Consider the following 27,642-nt stretch of genomic DNA (forward strand, 5'->3'; position numbering starts at 1 on the left):
TCCATTTAGTATGATATGATACGTCCTGCCAAAAATGTTACAAATTCCAATTCTTACAATATTTTACAAAAGTATAAACGCTTAAGATCCCGGACTGCATCTTTAACTCTCTCTTCATTATTATAATTGTTTTATGGTAGAATAAATTTTTTAGAAGGCAACTAATCAAGTTGTTCTTATAACTATACCAGTATGTTTACACATGGAAAATGATTATTGCATGTTTGTCAAAACAATAGTTGCTCAGCAACCGTATGTGATGATAACTCCCCCTTTTAAAACAACAACAACACAGCCCTGATAGTATGTGAAAGCAGAACAGTCATCGATCTCTTGACATTTACACAGGAGAAGACCGCAGCCACTAAGACCGAGGGAGATAGACAGGAGGAAGTGACCGAGATATTTCACAAGCTGCAAAGACCACCAAACAGTGGCAGAGACTGAGGGCACCTGGTGTTTGACTCTGAATACATTTTGTTTGGGACTACAACTAGGTAAGGGAGTAGAGACACTGGTAGAGATACTATATGACAATGGAGACAGACCGGGTGATGTTGAGGCACAGAAGAGGAATAGAATTGTCCACACTGAATAGTAGCTTACTGATGTAACATTTTATTATGCCTATGATAATCTAAAAGTCCAATTGGCCTTATCCTAAAAGGAGGGGCAGATATAAAAGCTTGGATAGGGGTATTGGGTTATTGAACATATGACTGAGAAAGGGGTCATTCATTTATAGGAAGTCATAAGATTTTGCTCTATCTTATAATTATGTGTTGGTGGAGTACATTATTACAAGAGATTTTAATGTGGGTAATGGCTAAGACGACGGTTGCCTAAGATTTGACCTGTGGTTTGATTCAGTGCATTACCATGTTCCACAGTTTTGTCTGTTATAAATAACCATACTCTATCAGAGTTCAGCATTTTACTTTCCAAGAAAAATGAGTTTTTGCTTGAGTTGAAAATGTGTTGATGTGTATTACTGTCTTAAATGTGGCATAATGCAAATGGTTGTATTACCACTTAATAATACAGCGTCTTCAAACAAGTGAGTTGATTGTTAATTCTATGATGAAGCATCAGTTATAAAAATTGACACCTATAATAAAAGATTAGTGCTATATTTTCCTCTAAGTATGGCTGCTTGGGATCTGTCAGTGACAGTGGAGTAGCTTGGCCTAGAGGCCCCACCCTTCAAAGTTACCGTGACCTCAGACCTGCATATTGGTGGTGTCATTGTCAAAATTGTGGAGATTGTAGACACGTAAGTTCCCTACCAATGTACACTTCAACTTCCATCTTGGGAGTATATTTTAAGATACTCATATGCAATAAAAAAATATACTGTATCTATTTTGTAATTTCTCAGGGTTGTTTATCTTTTAATCGTGGGGTGTAGTAAGTTATTATACATACAGTACCAGTCAAAAGTTCTACATTGTAGAATAATAGTGTAGACATCAAAACTATGAAATAACACATGGAATCATGTAGTAGCCAAAAGTGTTAAACAAATCAGCTTTAAACACTCCTGGCATTCTCAACCAGCTTCACCTGGAATGCTTTTCCAACAGTCTTGAAGGAGTTCCCACATATGCTGATCACTTGTTGGCTGCTTTTCCTTCACTCTGCGGTCCGACTCATCCCAAACTATCTCAATTTGGTTGAGGTCGGGGGATTGTGGAGGCCAGGTCATCTGATGCAGCACTCCATCACTCTCCTTCTTGGTAAAATAGCCCTTACTCAGCCTGGAGGTGTGTCGGGTCATTGTCCTGTTGAAAAACAAATGATAGTCCCACTAAGCCCAAACCAGATGGGATGGTGTATCGCTGCAGAATGCTGTGGTAGCCTGACTGGTTAAGTGTGCCTTGAATTCTAATTAAATCCCAGCCAGTGTCACCAGCAAAGCACCCCCACACCATAACACTCCTCTGTGCTTTACGGTGGGAAATACACATGCGGAGATCATCCGTTCACCCACACCGCTTCTCACAAAGACAAATAAAATCTCAAATTTTCGCTGGTCTAATGTCCATTGCTCGTGTTTCTTGGCCCAAGCAAGTCTCTTTTTCCTCTGCAGCAGAGGTAACTCTGGGTCTTCCATTCCTGTGACGGTCCTCATGAGAGCCAGTTTCATCACAGCGCTTGATGGTTTTTGCGACTGCACTTGAAGAAACTTTCAAAGTTCTTGAAATGTTCCGTATTGACTGTCCTTCATGTCTTAAAGTAATGATGGACTGTCGTTTCTCTTTGCTTATTTGAGCTGTTCTTGGTCTTTTACCAAATAGGGCTATCTTCTGTATACCCCCCCTACCTTGTCACAACACAACTGATTGGCTCAAACGCATTAAGAAGGAAAGAAATTCCACAAATAAACTTTTAAGAAGGCACACCTGTAAATTGAAATGCATTCCAGGTGACTACCTCATGAAGCTGGTTGAGAGAATGCCAAGCGTGTGCAAAGCTGTCATCAAGGTAAAGGGTGGATATTTGAAGAATCTCAAATAGAAAATATATTTTGATTTGTTTAACGCTTTTTTGGTTACTACATGATTCCATATGTGTTATTTCATAGTTTTGATGTCTTCACTATTATTCTACAATGTAGAAAATAGTAAAAATAAAGAAAAACCCTTGAATGAGTAGGTGTTCTAAAACGTTTGACTGGTAGTGTACCAAATATTTAACATATCAGAACTACATGTGTAAAAATGACAGGTCCAGCTAACACCCTGTCCAATGGCATGCCTGTGCACTTTGCTGACTCACCTCAGACTGAGGCTGTGTATAAGATCTTGTCTGTCAGTCTACCTACACCTGCTCCTGAGACTATCACCAAGATGCCCCGTCCCACCAGCCTTGTGGACAAGGCCCAAGTTCACAGCAGGTGAGAGTCTGTGTGTGCACAACACACATAGATATATTTAGGTATGCGTATGTTACTCTGTATGATAGTGAGTGTATTGTTAGCGAAAAATAACAGAGTGTAATTAAATTAATTACATGTTTTTTATTGTTGACTTTAGATGGCTGGATTCATCTCGTTCCCTGCTCCAACAGGGAGTGCAGGAGCATGACAGACTGCTGCTACGCTTCAAATACTACTGCTTCCATTACCTGCAGCCCAAGGTAGGCCTGCACCACGCTTTCTGAAGAGCCATCAATTATTTCCTTCTTGTACCTCATGGTGGCCATGAATTGGGCTATGTGTAATCGGTCACTTTGTCTACCTTGTCTCCATCTCCAGTATGATGCAGTCCGTCTGACCCAGATGTATAAGCAGGCTCGCTGGGCCATCTTGCTGGAGGATGTTGACTGCACAGAGGAAGAGATTATGCTCTTTGCTGCCCTTCACGTAAACAACAAGAACAAAACTGATTGAAATGTCCCCAAAGGTTTTTCTCTGTCTATGACACATTGCTTCCCTTCTCTTTCACACTGTTATAAGTTTGTGCATTTGCTTTGTGTGGGTTACTACACTGGTAAGGTGTCAGAGCCCCAGCTGATGACATCAATTCCTGCCATGGATGACCTTGACTCTGCCCTTCAGTGTTTGGAGGTGAAGATTGATGCAGAGGAGAGCAGCACATGCTGGTTAGTCCCTCTGAATCTCCACCACACTGTAGTGGTCTGTAGCGGTGGTTATGGCTGATTTGTAAGGACAGCAGGAAAACAGACATGGAAAAAGTTAAATTGCAACCGCACATGACACAAAATAGACACATGGTTTTATCTCTACACAGGAAACAATGAGGATAGCACCATAGCTGCATGACTACTTGAAAATCTTCAGGTAAGATGGGTTGACAACATACATCACTGCTGGCTGGCTGAACACCCTCTGACTCACATCCATCTTTCTGCCGGTGACAACCTTTTCCTGCCTTTGATTTTAGATTGAATATCGATCACACAAGATATATGAGACTTTCTGATAGTCTGGATGAGTTTTTATAGACACGCATACTCTCACACACAAACACACACACACACACACACACAAGCAAACACACTCTAACCGCAGCCACGGTTATATTTACATGCTCACTCATACAGACATACAACTGCGTACCCTTTCCAATGTTGCTGAAAAACCTTAGCATTCTAGTTTGTTTCATCTCACTCTCTCCTAGACCAAAGAGACTGACACTAAAGGGCTATAAGCAGTTCTGGTTCGCGTTCAACAACACATCCATCTCCTACTACAAGAGTAAAGAGGAGAGCCTCAAAGGTCAAATGTACTGACATTCACTGTGGTGAAAATGCACACCCACATGCACATAGTGTACACTCAGCCCACATTTTCACACACAACCACAACCACACAAGTTGAAACCCATGCAAAGATGTGTAGTACATAGAGCATGAGAAAGGACATTCTAGATATAATGAGGTTTCTTCACTGGTGACTTTAATAAGCCAAATGAGTCCAAACTGGTCCCATAAGGAACTACTGTGCTCCTCAGGCTGTGAGGTGGCCCCAGACGTTAGTGTGGCTGGTCAGAAGTTCTGCATCAGGCTGCTGATCCCTGGGGCTGAGGGCATGAACGAGGTCTACCTACGCTGTGAGAATGTAAGGAACACAACTCTCAGCTCACTCTGTTGGAAGCACTCTTCCCATAAATAAAAAGCGAATAGAATTTTACCATTGATTTATGTACATTTACATTTTAGTCATTTAGCAGACGCTCTTATCCAGAGCGACTTACAGTTAGTGAGTGCATACATTTATTTTTTTATACTGGCCCCCCGTGGGAATCGAACCCACAACCCTGGCGTTGCAAACGCCATGCTCTACCAACTGAGCTACACGGAGCATGTACATGTACAGTGGGGAGAACAAGTATTTGATACACTGCCGATTTTGCAGGTTTTCCTACTTACAAAGCATGTAGAGGTCTGTAATTTTTTTTATCATAGGTACACTTCAACTGTGAGAGACGGAATCTAAAACAAAAATCCAGGAAATCACATTGTATGATTTTTAAGTAATTAATTTGCATTTTATTGCATGACATAAGTATTGAAGTGTACCTATGATACAAATTACAGACCTCTACATGCTTTGTAAGTAGGAAAACCTGCAAAATCGGCAGTGTATCAAATACTTGTTCTCCCCACTGTATATAACCTGTCCCAAGGAATAGACCCAACTGCTACAAGAACAGTTTCCTCTTCAGTGTCATCCTGACCCTACAAATCAATGTACTATATCCCACTATGCCATGCTATGCTATGGTTTCTTTCCATATGTCCATTCCTCCCCCTTCCACTAGGAGCTGCAGTACAGCAGGTGGATGGCAGCTTGCCGTTTAGTCTCCAAGGGGAAGAAACTAGCAGGCAGCTCCTTCTCTAATGAGGTGCAGAATATCCAGTCCTTCCTGGCCATGCAGCAAACCACCCCCAGGGTCAATACTGCTCAGACTGATGAGAGCATCAACACACACAGCCTTGTATCCCCACGCTACCACAAAAAGTACAAGGCCAAACAGGTAAGAGTCATGTGATCTGGGCGGACCTCGAATGTATGGTAAGAGAAGCAAACAATAACATTCAGACTCCAGTGATTCTAACCATTCCACTGCTTTGTCAGCTGACTCCTCGCATCAGAATGTGGCCCAGCTCCCTGTAACAGATGCTCTCCTCAGGTTTCTTCAGATCTGGCAGGCTCTACCTGGCTTTGGGGTGTCTTATTTTGTGGTGAGGTGAGTACATGTCTTTTTGTCAAATAGTTTCCAGACATCTGCCTTGTCAACATAGCACTAAATGTGATCTCACTTGAAATTACCCAAATTCGACACATTTCCTGTATAAACACAGGTTTAAGGGATGTCGTAAAGATGAGGTCCTTGGCGTCACCAACAACCGTCTCATCCGCATTGACCTCAGCACAGGAGATGTGGTGAAGACGTGGAGATACAACACCATGAGGCAGTGGAATGTCAACTGGGATATTCAACAGGTACGCGTCTCACTGTCTGCATAATTATGTTTCTTCATATGTTACTTGGTCTGTCTACTGTATTATATCAAATATGTAATAATAATCATATTTAATTTGTAAAGTGCATTTCCCAGGCTCAATGCAACAATACATCAAAAAGTAGAAAAACTATCACAATACATAAAAACCATAACCTACCAATTCAAAATATAGACTTTAAACAGATTAAGCGATCAAATTTTAAAAGCTAGCTTGAATAGGTAGGTCTTTAGTTGTTGTTTTAAACAAGGAAATTGTAGCTGCCTCCTTGACATGTGCAGGTAGAGCATTCCAGAGCTGAGGGGCACAGGTTTGTAACTGGTGTGACCAGGGCCTGGTTTCCCAATAGCGATGGAACTTATGAGTATTTTACGGTGCATCTTTCCTACAACGGCCAAAGATGTAACATGTGTTTCCCAAAACACCATGCAGAGAGAACGGTCGGTCGTTAAGTGCGTCATTGAGGCATGTGTCGATACTGATAGGATCGAAAGAAAGGCAGTGCTGCTCTCAGATCAGCTTTCTCCATTCAAATCTTACCTTAATATTATTCCACAATACTGACAATGGGTCAACTCCTAGAGAGATATTATCACCTATGGCTGCAAATATGGAGGTGGCTTATTCTAATGCTTGCTTACCTTATAATAATGCACTTAATCAATATTTGGCACATCATTACGCACATTAGGCTACATATCATGAAATATATTGAGGCAAAAATTACAGGAAGTAGCCAAATAGTAAAATAAAACCAAATTGAATGAACATGAAATACTGTACATAGGCCTATGTAGCCTATACTGTAGCTAGGCTATTTATATTTTAATGCAGTGATCTCGGTTTTCATTTGAAGCATCATTTTACGCTTAGCTTGTTTGTAACAATTGCAAAGACATTGGCAACTTTGTATTTGTAGTCAACTTCGTTGTGAAGTTATGGGTGGTCACCGAGAAACAGATAAACATATTTATTTTATGCAGTGATCTTCTGTGTATAAAGTGACGCGGTAGGGAAAGAACGCATCTAACAACACACTTAGCTGTTCTAATAATAATAATAATAATATATGGGACTTATAGCGCTTTTCATGGACCCAAAATTGCTTTACAATTGTAGAAATAAAAAAAACCTGGAAAAACTGGAGTCAAAACAAAACATCAGAATATGAGTAAAGAGAGAGGTGGGCTCAAAGAAGGGAAAGAGTGTGATGTATCAGTGTATGGGGAGGAGGGTTGGGATTTGGATACAAACCTGGTTTAGGATAAGGGCCGGGATTGGGGTTAGGATACGAACCCGGTTTAGGGTAAGGGTTTGGGTTAGGTGCTGCTCAGTATGGTGAAGAAAGGAGTGTCTTTGTAGTGTATTTCTTAGCTTGTATATGTGTGTGTTTGTGTGTGTGTGTGTGGGGGGGTAGTGATGGACTCACAGATGGCTGGAGGGAGGGAGTTCCAGAGCCTAGGAGCAACCCTGGAGAAGGCCCTGTCGCTGAAGTTCTGGAGCTTCGACCTGGGGATGACAAGGTGGCCTGTTGTGGTGGAAACGAGTGCGCGTGTGGGTTGGTAGGATGTCCTTGATTTTTGTATTGGGGAAATTAAAGAACTGTTGCATTGCTCAATGGAGGGGGTAAAGGATCTGGGAGTTTAACTAATTTCTTTACAACAAAAAATTGCAATCAGGGGTTCCCCTCACCATTTGCAATGAGATTGGTATAGTATGACTTGCGTACAGTGTTCAGTGCTTCTGTGTATGCAGTCTGATGATATGCCAGGGCCTGGCCCAACTAATTATGACTTAAATGTTTATCTGAAGACCATTTAAAGGGATACTTCAGGATTTTGGCAATGAAGCCCTTTATCTACTTTTCCGGAGTCACTCGTGGATACAATTTTTATGCTCCTGCATATACAGTGGGGGAAAAAAGTATTTAGTCAGCCACCAATTGTGCAAGCTCTCCCACTTAAAAAGATGAGAGAGGCCTGTAATTTTCATCATAGGTACACGTTAACTATGACAGACAAAATGAGGAAAAAAAATCCAGAAAATCACATTGTAGGATTTTTTATGAATTTATTTGCAAATTATGGTGGAAAATAAGTATTTGGTCAATAACAAAAGTTTCTCAATACTTTGTTATATACCCTTTGTTGGCAATGACACAGGTCAAACGTTTTCTGTAAGTCTTCACAAGGTTTTCACACACTGTTGCTGGTATTTTGGCCCATTCCTCCATGCAGATCTCCTCTAGAGCAGTGATGTTTTGGGGCTGTCGCTGGGCAACACGGACTTTCAACTCCCTCCAAAGATTTTCTATGGGGTTGAGATCTGGAGACTGGCTAGGCCACTCCAGGACCTTGAAATGCTTCTTACGAAGCCACTCCTTCGTTGCCCGGGCGGTGTGTTTGGGATCATTCTCATGCTGAAAGACCCAGCCACGTTTCATCTTCAATGCCCTTGCTGATGGAAGGAGGTTTTCACTCAAAATCTCACGATACATGGCCCCATTCATTCTTTCCTTTACACGGATCAGTCGTCCTGGTCCCTTTGCAGAAAAACAGCCCCAAAGCATGATGTTTCCACCCCCATGCTTCATAGTAGGTATGGTGTTCTTTGGATGCAACTCAGCATTCTTTGTCCTCCAAACACGACGAGTTTAGTTTTTACCAAAAAGTTATATTTTGGTTTCATCTGACCATATGACATTCTCCCAATCCTCTTCTGGATCATCCAAATGCACTCTAGCAAACTTCAGACGGGCCTGGACATGTACTGGCTTAAGCAGGGGGACACGTCTTGCACTGCAGGATTTGAATCCCTGGCGGCGTAGTGTGTTACTGATGGTAGGCTTTGTTACTTTGGTCCCAGCTCTCTGCAGGCCATTCACTAGGTCCCCCCGTGTGGTTCTGGGATTTTTGCTCACCGTTCTTGTGATCATTTTGACCCCACGGGGTGAGATCTTGCGTGGAGCCCCAGATCGAGGGAGATTATCAATGTTCTTGTATGTCTTCCATTTCCTAATAATTGCTCCCACAGTTGATTTCTTCAAACCAAGCTGCTTACCTATTGCAGATTCAGTCTTCCCAGCCTGGTGCAGGTCTACAATTTTTTTTCTGGTGTCCTTTGACAGCTCTTTGGTCTTGGCCATAGTGGAGTTTGGAGTGTGACTGTTTGAGGTTGTGGACAGGTGTCTTTTATACTGATAACAAGTTCAAACAGGTGCCATTAATACAGGTAACGAGTGGAGGACAGAGGAGCCAAATACTTATTATCCACCATAATTTGCAAATAAATTCATTAAAAATCCTACAATGTGATTTTCTGGATTTTTTCCCCTCAATTTGTCTGTCATAGTTGACGTGTACCTATGATGAAAATTACAGGCCTCTTTCATCTTTTTAAGTGGGAGAACTTGCACAATTGGTGGCTGACTAAATACTTTTTTCCCCCACTGTAAGTCAACATATAATGAAACATGACAATTCTCCTCGCGGCGGACTCTCCATCTTTCTTGAATTAGTGTGTCGTTGCGTGCGCCAGTGATGTCAGACAGTGGCATGCAAGTGCTTTGAAATGTGTATGTCCCATATATGTGTTAAGATAATTTATTTACTAACTATTTCAGTGTCTCTGTGCGTCTCCCAAAAGGTTGTAAGTCTTTTGGATCAAGAAAAGGTCTGCATAGTCAGGCCTTTATTCATTGAGAATTTCAGAGTCCATCTTTTATACTCACACGTCATACAAAAATCCCACCCCTTTTAGGCGGGCTATATTTTTCCACTAAACATGGGTTTAGCTCATGTTTTCCTCTGCTTCTCCTAACCATCAGGTCACACACATATGTTCTTATCATAGTTTACTCCCTGCATTCCTCAGTTATCACCGTTCTCACAATATTCTGACTGCCTCATTGTACTTCTAACTAAGCTACACATATTATCAGATTATAGTCTTATGATTCTAACACTTTTCACACAGTTTCAGGGTGTAATAATTAGTCATTATTAATTTACCAAATTCTTCTATCAATATGTGAGACCTTAGAAGGTTAAATTAAAATGTCTCTGGTATGTTTTTTTATAGAATACACACAAAACGTATGTTATGTCTAAATGTTACCCACTCATACACTGTAATTCAGATATTACAAGAATCTTCTATGAATATTGTAAGTATATTTGCTGCCATATGTATTACTTACAAGTTCCAGGTAGAACATATAAGAATATTGTTAAATTCTTCTATATCTTTATCATATCTATATCACCCGTGCGTCAATCTAAGTAACATAATAAAAAAATCCCCATTAAAATCCTTTAGTTTAAGCTAGAGATATCAGTTTTGTGTGAACTGTGTCTCAATCCACCGCATCCGCCTATGTCGGTTTTCCGCATCTGCGGTGGAAGGTGGCCGAGCTACAGCGGTGTTTGTCAGACAATGAGACATGTAGCGTCCGAACGGTTTGGAAAACTATAACAAACTATTATGAAAGGAAAGGGGAGACTCTCACGAACACAATGGCGTTCTCCGTTTAGCTCTACGACACCCACAAGTGTCACTGGACTTGTCTGTAGGTAACCCATACAAACGAATAGAGATAGTTTTGTGGGCAAAAAAAATATACATATACACTACCGTTCAAAAGTTTGGGGTCACTTAGAAATGTCCTTGTTTTCGAAAGAAAAGCAATTTTTTTGTCCATTAAAATAACATCAAATTCATCAGAAATACAGTTTAGACATTGTTAATGTTGTAAATGGCTATTGTAGCTGGAAACGGCTGATTTTTTTATGGAATATCTACATAGGTGTACAGAGGCCCATTATCAGCAACCATCAGTCCTGTGTTCCAATGGCACGTTGTGTTTGCTAATCCAAGTTTATCATTTTATAAGGCTAATTGATCATTAGAAAACCCTTTTGCAATTATGTTAGCACAGCTGAAAACTGTTGTGCTGATTAAAGAAGCAATAAAAGTGTGTCACGAGTTGCTAAGCCAGAACCCAGAAGCAGACCAGGACAAGGTAAGTTGAAACGAAGGTGAGTGTTTATTTACAAATTCAAGAGTGATGCTGAATAATCCAGGGAACAGAGCGGGCGGCGTTGATTAGTTGTTGGGGGTGCAGTGGTTGATCCCATCCTGGGTCGGCAGCCGCCGACCACCAGGCAGAGGTTGGATGAAGGTTCCGGACGGGTGACTGCAGATGGAACAAAACGGGGGTAAGTAAGCAACAAACCAACAAGGTGCAAAAACAACAAAACTAACGCTAGGCTCTAAGACTGATACTCTGGTAAACCTACTGTTCATGGCTAACGATCCGGCAGGGAATGGATGTTAGGCCAGAGCCTAAGAAGGGTGATGATCAGGACCAGGTGTGCAGATTGCTGATGGGATGCAGGTGCGGAAATCAAGAGAGCTCCCCGGAGCGTTCCAGAACCCTCGGGAAACTGGAGATCACGAACATAACAACTAGTCCACAGACAGGACCCGACTCAGACTGCCGGGATCGTTACAGTACCCCCCTCCGGCCAACGCCACCGGGCGGACTCCCGGAGCGCCAGGATGGAGGCGGTAGAAGTCACTGATGAGGTCAGCATCTAGGACCTGTCGCCGCGGAATCCAACTCCTCTCTTCAGGACCATACCCCTCCCAGTCCACGAGATACTGGAAACCCCGGCCCCGCCGTCTGGAATCCATGATGCGACGCACCGTGTAGGCAGGACCACCTCCGATCATCCGAGGAGGAGGAGGAGGAGGCGGAGGAGGCAACAGAGGACTGAGGAAAACAGGCTTGAGGCAGGAGACATGAAAGGTGGGATGGACTCTGAGCGTCCTCGGGAGTTTGAGTCGAACTGCCACCGGATTGATCACCTTCTCCACCACAAACGGACCAATGAACTTCGGTAACAACTTCCTAGACTCAGTCCGTAAAGGAAGATCCCGTGTGGCCAACCAGACCCTATCTCCGATGGTGTAGGTGGGAGCGGGGATCCGGCGACGATTCGCCTGGAGCTGATACCGGTCCGAAACTCTAAGGAGTGCTTTTCTGGCCCGATGCCAGGTCCGGTGGCAACGAGCAAATATGGACCTGAACAGAAGGCACTGAGAGCTCCTTCTCCTGAGAAGGGAACAAGGGAGGTTGGTAGCCATACAGGCACTGGAAGGGAGACATCCCAGTGGCAGATGTAGGGAGAGTATTGTGGGCATACTCAACCCAAGGCAACTGAGAGACCCAGGAGGTGGGGTTGGAAGAGGCCAGGCAGCGTAGCGTGGATTCCATCTTCTGGTTGGCTCTCTCCGCCTGACCATTAGATTGGGGGTGAAAACCAGATGTGAGACTGACTGTAGCTCCAATGGCCAAACAGAAGGACTTCCAGACAGCAGAGGTAAACTGAGGGCCACGGTCGGAAACGATATCACTGGGCAACCCGTGGACCCTGAAAACCTCCCCTAACCAGGATCTCGGACGTCTCCGAGGCAGAGGGAAGCTTGGCAATTGGCACAAAGTGGGCGAACTTGCTGAATCTGTCCACGATAGTCAGAACGACCGTGTTCCCCTCAGAAGCGGGCAACCCAGTGACAAAGTCCAGGGCCAGATGCGACCATGGTCGCCGGGGAATAGGAAGGGGGTGAAGTAGTCCAGAGCTGGGCCGATTGGTACTCTTATTCTGCGCACACACTGGACAGGCAGCAACATAACCCCGAGTATCCTCGGCCATGGCAGGCCACCAAAACGTCTGCGAAGAAACGCCATTGTCCGAGCCACGCCAGGGTGACAAGCCATCTTGCTGGCGTGGGACCATTTGAGGACAGCAGGACGAACCGACTCAGGCACAAACAACCGACCGGGTGGACCGTTACCGGGACCGGGCTGAGTCCGAAGGGCCGCCAGCACCTCCTCCTCAATCTTCCACATAACTGCTCCCACGACGCAGTTCCGGGGGAGAATTGTCTCGGTCTTGGACCCACTCTCCTCCGTCTTGGAGAACATCCGGGACAAGGCGTCCGCCTTGCCGTTCTTAGATCCAGGTCGGAACGTCAGGGAAAACTTGAATCGTCCGAAAACAACGCCCACCTGGCCTGACGGGAGTTGAGACGTTTAGCCGATTGCACGTAAGCAAGATTCTTGTGGTCAGTCCAGACAATAAACGGTTGCTCCGCCCCCTCCAACCAGTGGCGCCACTCCTCCAAGGCAAGTTTCACCGCGAGAAGCTCCCGGTTACCCACATCGTAATTCCTCTCCGCAGGCGAAAGGCGACGAGTAGTAGGCGCAGGGATGGAGTTTACTGTCCGTGGAGCATCGCTGCGACAGGATGGCGCCAACTCCCACATCAGACGCTGTCCACTTCAACGACTTAACTGACGGGCCGTGTCCGGTTGAGAGAGAATCGGTGCGTTGGTGAATCGCCTCTTCAAATCCAGAAACGCTCGATCCGCCTCCGGATTCCACTTGAAGGTCCTGATACTGGAAGTCAAGGCAGTTAACGGAGCGGCCACACGGCTGTAATCCCGGATGAATCTGCGGTAGAAATTCGCAAACCCCAAAAATCTCTGGAGCTGCAATCTCGTACCGGGCTGGGCCCATTCCAGAACCGCTCTAACCTTCTCCTGGTCCATCCTAATCTCTCCCCTGGAGATGATGTACCCGAGAAAGGATGTCGTGTGGGCGTGAAACTCGCACTTCTCGGCCTTCACGAACAGGCGATTCTCCAACAATCGCTGCAGAACCTGCCGGACATGCTGGACGTGGTCGGAAGGTTCCTTCGAGAAGATCAGAATGTCATCCAGGTAAACAAACACAAAGAGACCGATCATATCTCTCAGGACGTCGTTCACCATACTCTGGAATACCGCTGGAGCATTGGTCAGTCCAAACGGCATCACCTGATACTCGAAGTGACCCATCGGTGTATTGAAACCCGTCAACCACTCGTCCCCCTCTCTGATCCGGACCATGTGATACGCATTGCGTAGGTCTAGCTTGGTGAACACCGTAGCACCCTGTAAGGAGTCGAAGGCAGAACTCATCAAGGGCAGGGGATACTTGTTCTTGACCGTGATGTCATTCAACCCCCGATAATCAATACACGGTCGAAGAGAGCCATCCTTCTTACCCACAAAGAAGAATCCTGCCCCCCAGGGGTGATGACGAGGGACGAACGAGACCAGCAGCTAGGGACTCCTTGATGTAGGTCTCCAAAGCCTCACGTTCAGGTCGGGAGATACTGTATAACCTTCCCTTGGGGTAGACAGCTCCAGGGAACAGGTTGATGGCACAATCATATGGTCGGTGGGGAGGGGAGTGACAGAGCCTTCTGCTTACTGAAAACTTCCCCCAAATCGTGATATGTCTCGGGAACCAGGGACAAATCTGGGGGTTTAGCCTCAATCACCTGACTGGGAACCGAATGGGGGCAGGCAGTCTTGAGACAGTTAGCATGACAATCAAGGCTCCAACTCGTTACCTTGCCCGTCACCCAATCGAACGTGGGATTGTGTTCCTTCAGCCAGGGGTATCCAAGGACCAGAGGAACATGGGAAGACGGCAGAATGAAGAATGAAATCATCTCAGAATGATTCCCCGACAACCGCATCTTAACCGGTTCAGTCCTCATCGTGATACGTGCCAGACTACTGCCGTCCAGAGTGGTAGCTTCAATGGCTTCCGGCAATTGCTCCTTGGAAAGCCCCAGCTGTTCCACCAACTCGGCATCTAGAAAGCTTCCATCGGCACCTGAATCGATAAAAGCGTTAATCGCTAAGCTCTGATTCCTGTTCATAAGGGTAGCCGGGAAACGGGGTCTGACAGAGGTATTGAGAGGTCGAAACTGGCTCGCTAAAAGTCCTCCCAACTTTAGCGAGCCGCGCAGTTTGACGACCCGACTGGAACCTGAGAAGCTGATCGGTTGGACGGAACCCATTGCTTCTCCCTCCTTCGCTCTCGGACTCGATTATCCACCCGAATAGACAAGGCTACCAAGCTGTCCAGGTCACTAGGCTCCGGATAGGAGATCAACTCATCCTTGAGCTGCTCCGACAGACCCTGGTAAAAGGCCGCTTGCAGAGCCTCCTCATTCCACCCACTCTCCACAGCCAACGTCTTGAACTCGATCACGAAGTCGGCCACGCTGCAGTTCCTTGGCGAAGCGAAAACAGGCGCCTAGCTGCGTCCCTCCCTCGGACGGAATGGTCGAAGAGCTTCCTCATCTCGGCCGTGAACCCCTGGTATGAAGCCATGCAGGGATCCTGTCGTTCCCAAACGGCTGAAGCCCACTCCAGCGCTCGACCACGCAGCAACTCAATCACAAAGGCTATCCTAGCCTTGTCTGTGGCATAAGAGTAGGGCTGTAGATCGAACACTAATCCACACTGCATAAGGAAGGAACGGCATCTTCCCAGCTCCCCCTCATATTTATCCGCGCGTCGGAACCTTGGGCTCACGGAAGGACACAGCTTCAGAAGCGGCAGGCGAGATGGGTGAAACCGGTAGTGGATCTTCCACCGGACACTTGCGTTGGTTCTGGACCTCCGTCAGACCGGTAGAAAGGTTCCGAACTGACAACGCGATCTCCTGTAGTACCGTGCTATGATGGCCCAACATCTTCTCCTGCTGGGTAATGGCATGGCGAACAGAGTCCAGGTCCGCTGGGTTCATTACTGGCCGGATCGTTCTGTCACGAGTTGCTAAGCCAGAACCCAGAAGCAGACCAGGACAAGGTAAGTTGAAACGAAGGTGAGTGTTTATTTACAAATTCAAGAGTGATGCTGAATAATCCAGGGAACAGAGCGGGCGGCGTTGATTAGTTGTTGGGGGTGCAGTGGTTGATCCCATCCTGGAGTCGGCAGCCGCCGACCACCAGGCAGAGGTTGGATGAAGGTTCCGGACGGGTGACTGCAGATGGAACAAAACGGGGTAAGTAAGCAACAAACCAACAAGGTGCAAAAACAACAAAACTAACGCTAGGCTCTAAGACTGATACTCTGGTAAACCTACTGTTCATGGCTAACGATCCGGCAGGGAATGGATGTTAGGCCAGAGCCTAAGAAGGGTGATGATCAGGACCAGGTGTGCAGATTGCTGATGGGATGCAGGTGCGGAAATCAAGAGAGCTCCCCGGAGCGTTCCAGAACCCTCGGGAAACTGGAGATCACGAACATAACAACTAGTCCACAGACAGGACCCGACTCAGACTGCCGGGATCGTTACAAGTGGCCTTCTTGAGACTAGTTGAGTATCTGGAGCATCAGCAATTGTGGGTTTGATTACAGGCCCAAAATGGCCAGAAACAAAGAACTTTCTTCTGAAACTCGTCAGTCTATTCTTGTTCTGAGAAATAAAGGCTATTCCATGCGAAAAATTGCCAAGAAACTGAAGATCTCGTACAACGCTGTGTACTACTCCCTTCACAGAACAGTACAAATGTCGTAGAAATATTTGACTCAAAAGTAGTCAACTCAAAAATATATCTCGAGACTGGAGCTTGTGAATCCAGAAATTAGACTTTATTATTGCGTAACAAAGCCGAGCCACTCCATGGAACGGCTGTCTCTCTTTGGCTCAGAGATCTCTTTTATACACACACAAATGCACAGTCATGTTTACATAGCATACAAAGCTACTCCCCTTAAGATAAATGATTAACATCTTTTAGTGCCACTCTACCCTTATCTTTCAATGTCCAGATGTCACATGTGGCTTACTCCAAAAGGCCATGGGCGCTTTTCCATATGGCCTCTTCCTCTTATCTCATTATATTGGTGGCGTGGCTCAGACACTTTTAAAAATAAAATACATACATTCATTAAAGCATGTTTACACACTGTATTGGCTATATTCCTTATTTAGACATGCATCTGGATTTATAAAATGTCAATCATGTTTACTATATTTTATCTTTGACATTTCCCAACATTTTGCCTTAATGATACATCATTTATTACCATACAAACTGGCTCTAACCAGAATAGAAAGAGGAGTTGGAGGCCCCGGTGCACAACTGAGCAAGAGTACAATTTAATGAAGCTGCCAGTTGAGGACCTGTGAGGTGCCTGTTTCTCAAACTAGACACTCTAATGTATTTGTCCTCTTAACCGGGAATGCCATGCAGAAGAAATTTCAGCCCGCGCAGAGTATCACAAGAACTTCACTCAACTTTCTAGAGTTTTCCTTGTTAGTTAACACTATCAACGTTTCCCTTTACGGTGGGAATTGTGATCGAATCAACGCAATATTAGCCACATTCAATGCAACATACCGAAACAAAACAAACTATGCAAGAGACTTTGTTGTTGGCAGAACACATTGGAATAGGATTCTATTGCATTGACAGGCACAACTCAGGCCTGTACTCTACACAGACTGGTGCGCCATAACCAATCAGAGCTGCAGTAGGCTTATATGCAAATAGACCATTGCCATAAATGGATTTGTGCCATTCACTTTGAACTGGACTGTTTTACAGCATGAGAGGTCACGATTATTATGCCTTGTTTTGAGATCAAAGCAAGATTTGCATGTAGCCACATGCACATTTGTTCATATTCTTTGCTAGTAAGTGAGTTATTAGCCCAGTTATAGCTCATTTGTAGTCAGTAATGTGGGTGATTTGCTTCCTACAAGAGCACAAAACGTGTACATTTCTAGCCATCTTTGAATGTATTTATCTTTTGTTGTCTTTAAATAGGCAGTATTGAATTTTAAGAATACCTGGAATAAAAAAAAAAAGCGGTTGTCCCAAATTAGAAAGGGGGCAAATACTTTTTCATAGCACTGTACATGTAGCCACTACTTTTAGTAGTCTTCTAATTAAAGTGAAGTAAACGACCAGCATCAATGCTGCACAAAAAATTCACTCCCTCGAACACACCCAGAAACATTGAGCAGACCATTTCCCCATAACTACTTGCGCGCTTCTACATTGTACATTCGCAGATGACCAAAATGGCGGATTCGTCGGTGGGTACTCGATAGTCCCAACTTATTATACAACTACAACGTTTATATTCAGATGTGTGCCCTCAACGTTCGTGAATATATATTTTCAATATCTTATCTTTCGACAGGTCGATGTAGTCGAGGGCTGTAGGCTCCCTGTTCTCCGAAAAAATCAGGAAAACGAAGATGAGTGGCGTGAGTATCGTCCTCTTGGCTACCACTAGGGTAGCTAGCGCTAACGTTAATAGCGGCATAATAACACAACTGTCATGACTGAATGTTTGAAAACACAAGCGGCTAGCTACGGTAGTGACACATAGGTAACAAAGGCACTGGTTGTGTTTAATGGAGATTTCAATTGTTTACTATTTGTCTATCAGCTACGAAAGCACTAACGTTAGCTAGATACATATTTTGATTATGTAGTTATGCTGAAGTTAGCTACATTTAACTTAACGTCGTCGTGTTTCGTCGAAAACAACTTTGCTAGCTAACTTTGTAGCCAATGTATAAATTCAGACAGCGAAAAGACCCATAGATTGGTAGGTTTCTAGATCTGTCATGTCGTGTGATGTTTTCTTTGCAGCCTTGGCCGAAATTCTTAGTGTGAAAGAGATCCCTGGGAGAAAACTCTACTATGTCCACTATATTGACTGTGAGTAGCCGATACTTCATCATGTAATTCAGAGTAAATGTGAGTGTAATACTCCAATATTGCCATTAGTGATATGGACAGAAGAAGCAGATATGTGTAAATGTCAAATTGGCAAAAAATTTGACTAGATGTCAACTCAGGTGTGTGTATATGTGTTTGTGCCTCTGCTTGTGTTTAAAGTCAACAAGCGTCTGGATGAGTGGGTTACGCCGGACAGGCTTGACATGAAGAAGCTCCAGTTCCCTAAGAAGGAAGCTAAAACGCCCACTAAGAACGGGCTTCCGGGGTCGCGGCCCAGCTCCCCGGAGAGAGAAGTGGTAAGAGCGGCCGGAGCTGGCACCCAACATACTCCCAGCAGGCCCCCCCAGCCGCAAGCCCAGCAGAAGTCTATACCCACCAAAACTTCTCTACCAGACTTTCAAGTGTTGCAACAACAAGCTCAGGTTTGGTAGTGGTGTCTTAAGCCCAATCCTGGGAATTGTACCCTGTTGCTTGCTATCTACATTATAACCCAATGTTTCTTTTCCTGCTGTCGTGCTTAATGCTGAGATTTTGGAAATCTATTTTTGTTAAACAACTACTCTACTGTACAACCCAATTGTTATTACCAACATTTGGTCTGCAGTCTTTTGGAGCTATGATATTTTAGAGAAATTAGATCAATGAACATGATGAAATGATAGACCTTGCAATTTGTGCTTCATGAATCATTTCAAAGATCTGTGAAATGCTTAATTCAAGATTTCTGTGAAATAATGTTTCTCTGGTCTTGCCTCTGATGAGACAGAATTGTCAAAATAAGGGGGTTGTATTTCTTCTGTTACATGATATACAAATGTATTTACACATGTTTTAGCCTAAGTTTATTATAAAACACCAACAGGTTTGTATTGTCTTGACCTTTATTAGGTCATTCTATTTTTAAAATGCACTTATTAAATCATGCTCAGGTGTCTCTGTGCAAACTGTATGTTTTTGTTTTGATCTACTCAAGTATATGCTGTCATGACTGGTTATTGATTATGCTTTTATTACAACGTTCAATGAATAATATAAGTTCAAGTGAAAAATACAGCTCAGTACTTGTGGTGGTTTGAGTGTGACTATCAGTTAATCCCCCTTTTCTTCCTTTCTGTTCAAATTCAGAGGAAGAGTCTAGATCTCAACCTTCAAACTGCCACTGCTCCTTCCAGAGGCAAAACCCTCCCCACACCGGTACAGCATCAATTTACCCATTCTACACAGCCATGATTAAGAACTGTTTCGTCCACAAAGTCAGAATGGGTTCATAGCTCAATTTGATTAGTAACAACAACCACATTTTATGTAAGAACTTCTACAGATTTATAATTCAATTCAAATCAAATCAAATTTTATTTGCCACATGCGCCGAATACAACAGGTGTAGACATTACAGTGAAATGCTTACTTACAAGCCCTTAACCAACAATGCAGTTTTTTAAAAGAAAAAAGTAAAATGAAAAAAGTGTTAAGTAAAAAAAAAAAAAAGCAAATAACTAAAGAGCAGCAGTAAAATAAAATAACAGTAGGGAGGCTATATACAGGGGGGTACCGGTACAGAGTCAATGTGTGGGGGCACCGGCTAGTCGAGGTAATTTAGGTAATATGTACATGTGGGTAGAGTTCAAGTGACTATGCATAAATAATAAACAGAGCAGCAGCAGCGTAAAAAATAGGGGGATGGGGTGGGGGGGGCAGTGCAAATAGTCTGGGTAGCCATGATTAGCTGTTCAGGAGTCTTATGGCTTGGGGGTAGAAGCTATTGAGAAGCCTTTTGGACCTAGACTTGGCGCTCCAGTACCGCTTGCCGTGTGGTAGCAGAGAGAACAGTCTATGACTAGGGTGGCTGGAGTCTTTGACAATTTTGAGGGCCTTCCTCTGACACCGCCTGGTATAGAGGTCCTGGATCGCAGGAAGCTTGGCCCCAGTGATGTACTGGGCCGTACGCACTACCCTCTGTAGTGCCTTGCGGTCGGAGGCCAAGCAGTTGCCATACCAGGCGGTGATGCAACCAGTCAGGATGCTCTCGATGGTGCAGCTGTAGAATTTTTTGAGGATCTGAGGACCCATGCCAAATCTTTTCAGTCTCCTGAGGAGGAATAGGCTTTGTCGTGCCCTCTTCACGACTGTCTTGGTGTGTTTGGACCATGATAGTTCGTTGGTGATGTGGACACCAAGGAACTTGAAGCTCTCAACCTGTTCCACTACAGCCCCGTCGATGAGAATGGGGGCGTGCTCAGTCCTCTTTTTTTTCCTGTAGTCCACAATCATCTCCTTTGTCTTGGTCACGTTGAGGGAGAGGTTGTCATCCTGGCACCACACGGCCAGGTCTCTGACCTCCTCCCTATAGGCTGTCTCATCGTTGTCGGTGATCAGGCCTACCACTGTTGTGTCGTCGGCAAACTTAATGATGGTGTTGGAGTCGTGCCTGGCCATGTAGTCATGGGTGAACAGGGAGTACAGGAGGGGACTGAGCACGCACCCCTGAGGGGCACCCGTATTGAGGATCAGTGTGGCAGATGTGTTGTTACCTACCCTTACCACCTGGGGGGCGGCCCGTCAGGAAGTCCAGGATCCAGTTGCAGAGGGAGGTGTTAAGTCCCAGGATCCTTAGCTTAGTGATGAGCTTTGAGGGAACTATGGTGTTGAGCTGTAGTCAATGAATAGCATTCTCACGTAGGTGTTCCTCTTGTCCAGGTGGGAAAAGGCAGTGTGGAGTGCAATAGAGATTGCATCATCTGTGGATCTGTTGGGGCGGTATGCAAATTGGAGTGTGTCTAGGGTTTCTGGGATAATGGTGTTGATGTGAGCCATGACCAGCCTTTCAAAGTGCTTCATGGCTACAGACGTGAGTGCTACGGGTCGGTAGTAATTTAGGCAGGTAATCTTAGTGTCCTTGGGCACAGGGACTATGGTGGTCTGCTTGAAACATGTTGGTATTACAGACTCAGTCAGAACATGTTGAAAATGTTAGTGAAGACACTTGCCAGTTGGTCAGCGCATGCTCGGAGTACACGTCCTGGTAATTCGTCTGGCCCTGCGGCCTTGTGAATATTGACCTGCTTAAAAGTCTTACTCACATCGGCTACGGAGAGCGTGATCACATAGTCATCTGGAACAGCTGATGCTCTCATGCATGCTTCAGTGTTGCTTGCCTCGAAGCGAGCATAGAAGGGATTTAGCTTGTCTGTTAGCCTTGTCACTGGGCATGATTTATAAGTAAGTGATATTGATAATTGGGGGGTTGTCCTGGACCTAGAATATGACTGTTTGGTAATGTAAAAGATAACTAGAACACCTCTGTTATGCCCGTGGTATGGTTGGGATTTGAAATCCCATCAACATAATCTTAAAAGATTAATTATTTTCAGTTGCTCCAAAGCTTTTTCTCATGTCTGCCCATGTCTCATCTCTCATACAGAAGAGGAAAGCAGAGTCTGTGTCCCTGGCAACACAAGTGTCCCCAGCAACCCCCGTGCCATCCTTGCCAGGTTCGGCTGAAGCCTCCCAGGCGTCTGTTTACCCTGCTGTAAGGGACACCAACACCTTCATCCTCAAATCAAACGCCCGCGATGACCATGAGCAGCTTACCTCTCTCACCACGGTAAACCAGCACTTGATAATTTTGCGTTTCAGTAATGATCAATCTCTAGTCTCCCACTATTACTCTGTAGGTGTTTGATTTGTTGTCTCCTCCCCTTTTCACATTATCCCAGAATGGTACTGCCCGTCGCCCCATGCCCAATCAGCCAGGCAGGAAGAGGAAGCAGCCGCCCAACTGCGGGGGAACCGATGAGGTATGGAACACTTTAGGGATTATGGGAATTGCTTCTTTAATCAAGTCATTAGTTGCCCTCATTTCAGCTGTAGACCACCATATTTTCTCCCATCATTCACATTTGTAGAGTAGCACACTTTAGCAACATACTGGCATCAACAAGTCATTCTTATGTTTTCAGAAATTGTGTCAGCATCCTTTTGGTTTGAATACATCAAAGAAGACATATATTTTAATACAGGAACTTGTTATGGATGTCATTATAGTACCCACTTAGAGATAGGGCCCTTACTATGCTAGACTAGTATGAGCCGGGATACTAGATTAGCGTTGACTAGCAGGATCTTACTTTCCTAGTCCTATAGGTTTACCTTTCATGGTTATATGGTTTCAGTTAGACAGTAATCTGAATCCGATGCCTGTTTTAGCAAGCCAAGTCAATTTAATATTGATATCGGCACAAGCACATTTTCAACAATATTACTTGCAGCATTGTAGCTAGTGATAGTGTGAGAAGGCGAAACTGCATTTTACATAATTATGTGTGCATTCTGGAATTATCGACTATTGTGAATTATTGCCTTCCCCTTTCTGTTTTAATGTTAAGATATCCCTCCCAAATGAACAAGGAAAGAAAGAACAGGTCAATATAATATATGCAGAAATCTCCCTGGTGACCTTTAACCCCTGAATTGATAAAATTACAGTGTAAATAATAATTTTCCTTCCCTCTTAAATCAGTGTCCAAAAGCCCTCATCCGCTTGTGTTTTTTCTGCTAGATAATAAAGGTTTTCCAGTATAACAACAGCCCTCGATGTGCCAATGTCTATCTGCCGCCAGGAGAGGTCCGTCTCATTTCTTTCTCATTGCCCCTGTGTCTCTTTGTTTATGGAATTATTTTAAAGGTTATGGCCTTCAATCAGACCTTTGTTATTTCATATGAGAGCTATGTAAGGAATGCTCAGTCTAGCTTTGTTTTGCTGTAAAAACTCCCTATGTTTAATCAGTTATTTCATCTTTATTTATTGGCTTTTATTTTGACAAGATTCTAAGCGATGTATCAGATTATGGAATAATATCGTTCTCTTCCATTCTGCTGCTCCTTTCTACCATTTTGTATCAGGACTCGCAGGACAGCTCTGATGGCATCCCCTCCGCCCCTCGCATGACTGGCAGTCTGGTGTCAGACCGTAGCCATGATGACATTGTCACGCGTATGAAGAACATTGACTGCATTGAACTGGGCCGCCACAGGCTGAAGCCCTGGTACTTCTCCCCCTACCCACAGGAATTGACCACATTGCCTATTCTCTACCTCTGCGAGTTCTGCCTCAAGTACCTCAAGAGCCTCAAGTGTCTGCAGAGGCATCTGGTGAGATACTAGATTGGAATATCTGAATGAAATGTATGTACCAACAATACAAGAGACCGAGGAGAGGGTTGCTGTGCAGTCATAGTATTGTGTTTGAGCTGCAGAACACCAGGGGTCAACCAACCAGCTTGACAGAGCTAAGGGATATGGCACAGCTGCATGTCCACCAGGAGCTTGGATACAGATCCACCTTGTGTATGCATGTCATTACACATTATTATTCCTGCTCTCTCATCCAGACCAAGTGTAATCTTCGGCATCCACCTGGCAATGAGATCTACCGCAAGGGCACCATCTCCTTTTTTGAAATAGACGGCAGAAAAAACAAAGTGAGTAATGTCCATGATCCTCCCAGCTGCCTGGTCACACCTCGTCAATGTAATGAGTTTCTCGCTTCATAACTCTTGTTTCTTCCATGTTTGCCAGACATACTCTCAGAACCTGTGTTTACTTGCCAAGTGTTTCCTGGACCACAAAACCCTGTACTATGACACAGACCCCTTCCTCTTCTACGTCATGACAGAGTACGACTCCAAGGGCTTCCACATAGTGGGCTACTTCTCCAAGGTACATTAAATGCTTCTTATCACCTGGTGCTTGCAGTTAAACCTGTTGCTCCTGAATATCAGCAATAATGCTATGTACTACTTGACATTACAACCAACTCCTTAGACATTTTGAAAATGCAGCCGATGTACCCTTTTTATCTGTGCGCAGGAGAAAGAGTCGACGGAAGATTACAACGTGGCCTGTATCCTCACCTTACCTCCCTACCAGCGGAGAGGCTACGGCAAATTGCTCATTGAGTTCAGTAAGTGAACCAGTACGAAGTAACTGACTTTAAAACATGGATTTGAATATTTGATCTAGGTGTTCATCTGTACAACCATTGTACTTCTACCTGTGTATGTGTCAAAATAATCTGTGGGAGTGTGTTGAAATGTGGCCATTCAGTATGCCATAACTGAAGGTATTGTCTTTTGGTCATCAGGTTATGAGCTCTCTAAGGTAGAGGGGAAGACGGGCACACCAGAGAAGCCTCTGTCTGACCTGGGGCTGCTTTCATACCGCTCCTACTGGTCCCAGACCATCCTGGAGATCCTCATGGACCTTAAGCCTGACAACGGGGAGAGGCCGCAGATCACCATCAAGTACACCTCTGTCCTGTTATTCTCTCAGCTTGTTCTCTTTAATAGTGCAAGTTGCTGTTATTTCTGTAACCTAATATCATGTCGTCTTGTGTATTTCCAGTGACATCAGCGAGATCACCAGCGTCAAGAAAGAGGATGTCATATCAACACTTCAGTACCTTAACCTAATTAACTACTATAAGGTGAGAGATACCAGAGTGCAGGGGACAGCACTTCAGCACTGTACATTTTTGCAATTAAGGGGTAATCTTGATCAGCATATTTGAACCTCTTCTCTCCCTGTGGCTTCTCAGGGCCAGTATATCCTGACTCTTTCGGAGGACATAGTGGAGGGGCATGAGAGAGCAATGCAGAAGCGTCACCTGCGCATCGACTCCAAATGCCTTCACTTCACCCCCAAGGACTGGAGCAAGAGGGGCAAATGGTAGAACCCTATCTGGTTCTCCTGGCCTCTCTCACGCTTTCTCTTACCGCAGACTTTCCTGAAGCACTCCGGGTGAAGAGCACCACACAGGTCTCCTCAGAGAGGGAGCTTCAATACAAATACCATTTTTTCTGTCATAATCGAAGATTTAAAAATGAACACGAACTGTGTTGATATTCAGCGTCATTTTTCTGAATCATGTCCAACCTCCTATTGCCCTCACCAGATTCTGTCTGTCATTGGCACCAGTAGTTCCATTAGCTTAGTCTCAATAGTAGGAATGGTCATATCTACTAATGTTGGATAGATGACTCCTACCCTCTGTTTCTTCACCTTCCTGGCATTTGTCTTACTCAGCTTTCAAAACTCTTAGACTAGTCAGTAATTAGTATGTGCTTATGTTAGTGAAAATAACTCTGTTATTGTTTTGGATGTAATCCTGGATTATGACTACACATATCCACAGTCTCATTGATCCTACCCACTATGAGAATTACAGATCTTACCCCTAACTGCTTGTGACCAGTAGGAATTGTATATACTGTAATATACTGTTTTATAAAGGATTTTTTTTAATGGTTTTGTATTTCTGTATGTTAAATGAGATGTGCGGGGATGCTCAGTACAGAAAATAAGACATGCTGAACTCTTGCAAGAAAGTATATTTGGATACCTCTACAGTTGACTGTCCTTAAAAAAAAAAACTAACACATATTTGACACAATATGCGTGTCATTTAATGAGACTATTTACTGTACATTTGTGTGTGTATTGTAAGGGATTTGTCACAAGTGATTCATACTTTATGTTATTGTGTTAATGTTTACACAGTTATTCTATTTCCCTTCCTATTTAAGTACAAATTCTACATGTATTTGTCTTCTCTTGTATTATATGAATACAGTGAATGGGTTTGAAAGTGGTTTAGATTTAAGGAAAGGGTGGGAATGGGTGATTCAAAATGTTTGGCTACATATTGAAAAAGGCTATAAATCTAACAAACAGATGAGCTTGATATAAGAGCCTTAAAGAGAGATTGCTTTACACATCTAATAAACCAGGACACTTTTACTGGGTTTCATTGCTTTAATATGAGTTATCAAAGGATAATATCTGACAGTTGTCATCACTGATGGAGAAATAAGGTTGTTTTCTTTACCAAGTTTCACCCTTGTTATTTCTCTATTCGTGGTCATTCCCCTGAATGTCCTCAGTTGCCTGAAAAGGTCAAAACAATGTAAACTCAGCAAAAAAAGAAACGTCCCTTTTTCAGGACCCTGTCTTTCAAAGATAATTTGTAAAAATCCAAATAACTTCACAGATCTTCATTGTAAAGGGTTTAAACACTGTTTCCCATGCTTGTTCAATTAACCATAAACAATTAATGAACATGCACCTGTGGAACGGTCGTTAAGACACTAACAGCTTACAGACGGTAGGCAATTAAGGTCACAGTTATGAAAACTTAGGACACTAAAGAGGCCTTTCTACTGACTCTGAAATACACCAAAATAAAGATGCCTAGGGTCCCTGCTCATCTGCGTGAATGTGCCTTAGGCATGCTGCAATGAGGCATGAGGACTGCAGATGTGGCCAGGGCAATAAATTGCAATGTCCGTACTGTGAGACGCCTAAGACAGCGCTACAGGGAGACAGGACGGACAGCTGATCGTCCTCACAGTGGCACGTGTAACAACACCTGCACAGGATCGGTACATCCGAACATCACACCTGCGGGACAGGTACAGGATGGCAACAACAACTGCCCGAGTTACACCAGGAATGCACAATCCCTCCATCAGTGCTCAGACTGTCCGCAATAGGCTGAGAGAGGCTGGACTGAGGGCTTGTAGGCCTGTTGTAAGGCAGGTCCTCACCAGACATCATGGCAACAACGTCGCCTATCGGCACAAACCCACCGTCGCTGGACCAGACAGGACTGGCAAAAAGTGCTCTTCACTGACGAGTCACGGTTTTGTCTCAACAGGGGTGATGGTCGGATTTGCGGTTATCGTCGAAGGAATGAGCGTTACACCGAGGTCTGTACTCTGGAGCGGGATCGATTTTGGAGGTGGAGGGTCCGTCATGGTCTGGGGCGGTGTGTCACAGCATCATCGGACTGAGCTTGTTGTCATTGCAGGCAATCTCAACACTGTGCATTACAGGGAAGACATCCTCCTCCCTCATGTGGTACCATTCCTGCAGGCTCATCCTGACATGACCCTCCAGCATGACAATGCCACCAGCCATATTGCTCATTCTGTGTGTAATTTCCTGCAAGATAGGAATGTCAGTGTTCTGCCATGGCCAGCGAAG

At 44.3% G+C, this 27,642-nt stretch overlaps 1 protein-coding gene and 1 pseudogene across 1 annotated transcript; both read left to right on the forward strand.

The window, feature by feature from the left end:
* The first annotated feature begins 2,720 nt into the window (after nucleotides 1–2,720).
* Nucleotides 2,721–5,995, forward strand: LOC121578915 (annotated as a pseudogene).
* Nucleotides 5,996–17,898: 11,903 nt separating this feature from the next.
* Nucleotides 17,899–26,397, forward strand: LOC121579508 (histone acetyltransferase KAT5-like). Its single transcript, XM_041894130.1, has 15 exons — nucleotides 17,899–17,945; nucleotides 18,053–18,119; nucleotides 18,511–18,579; nucleotides 18,760–19,022; nucleotides 19,726–19,794; nucleotides 22,022–22,204; nucleotides 22,317–22,397; nucleotides 23,159–23,224; nucleotides 23,503–23,751; nucleotides 23,991–24,080; nucleotides 24,178–24,318; nucleotides 24,469–24,562; nucleotides 24,743–24,902; nucleotides 25,003–25,084; nucleotides 25,196–26,397. The coding sequence occupies exons 1-15, from the start codon at nucleotides 17,922–17,924 to the stop codon at nucleotides 25,328–25,330; spliced, it is 1,773 nt and encodes a 590-aa protein (XP_041750064.1). The 5' UTR covers nucleotides 17,899–17,921; the 3' UTR covers nucleotides 25,331–26,397.
* Nucleotides 26,398–27,642: the final 1,245 nt, after the last annotated feature.

The sequence above is a fragment of the Coregonus clupeaformis genome, chromosome 13 (genome assembly GCF_020615455.1).
Source record: "Coregonus clupeaformis isolate EN_2021a chromosome 13, ASM2061545v1, whole genome shotgun sequence".
Lineage (NCBI taxonomy): Eukaryota > Metazoa > Chordata > Actinopteri > Salmoniformes > Salmonidae > Coregonus > Coregonus clupeaformis.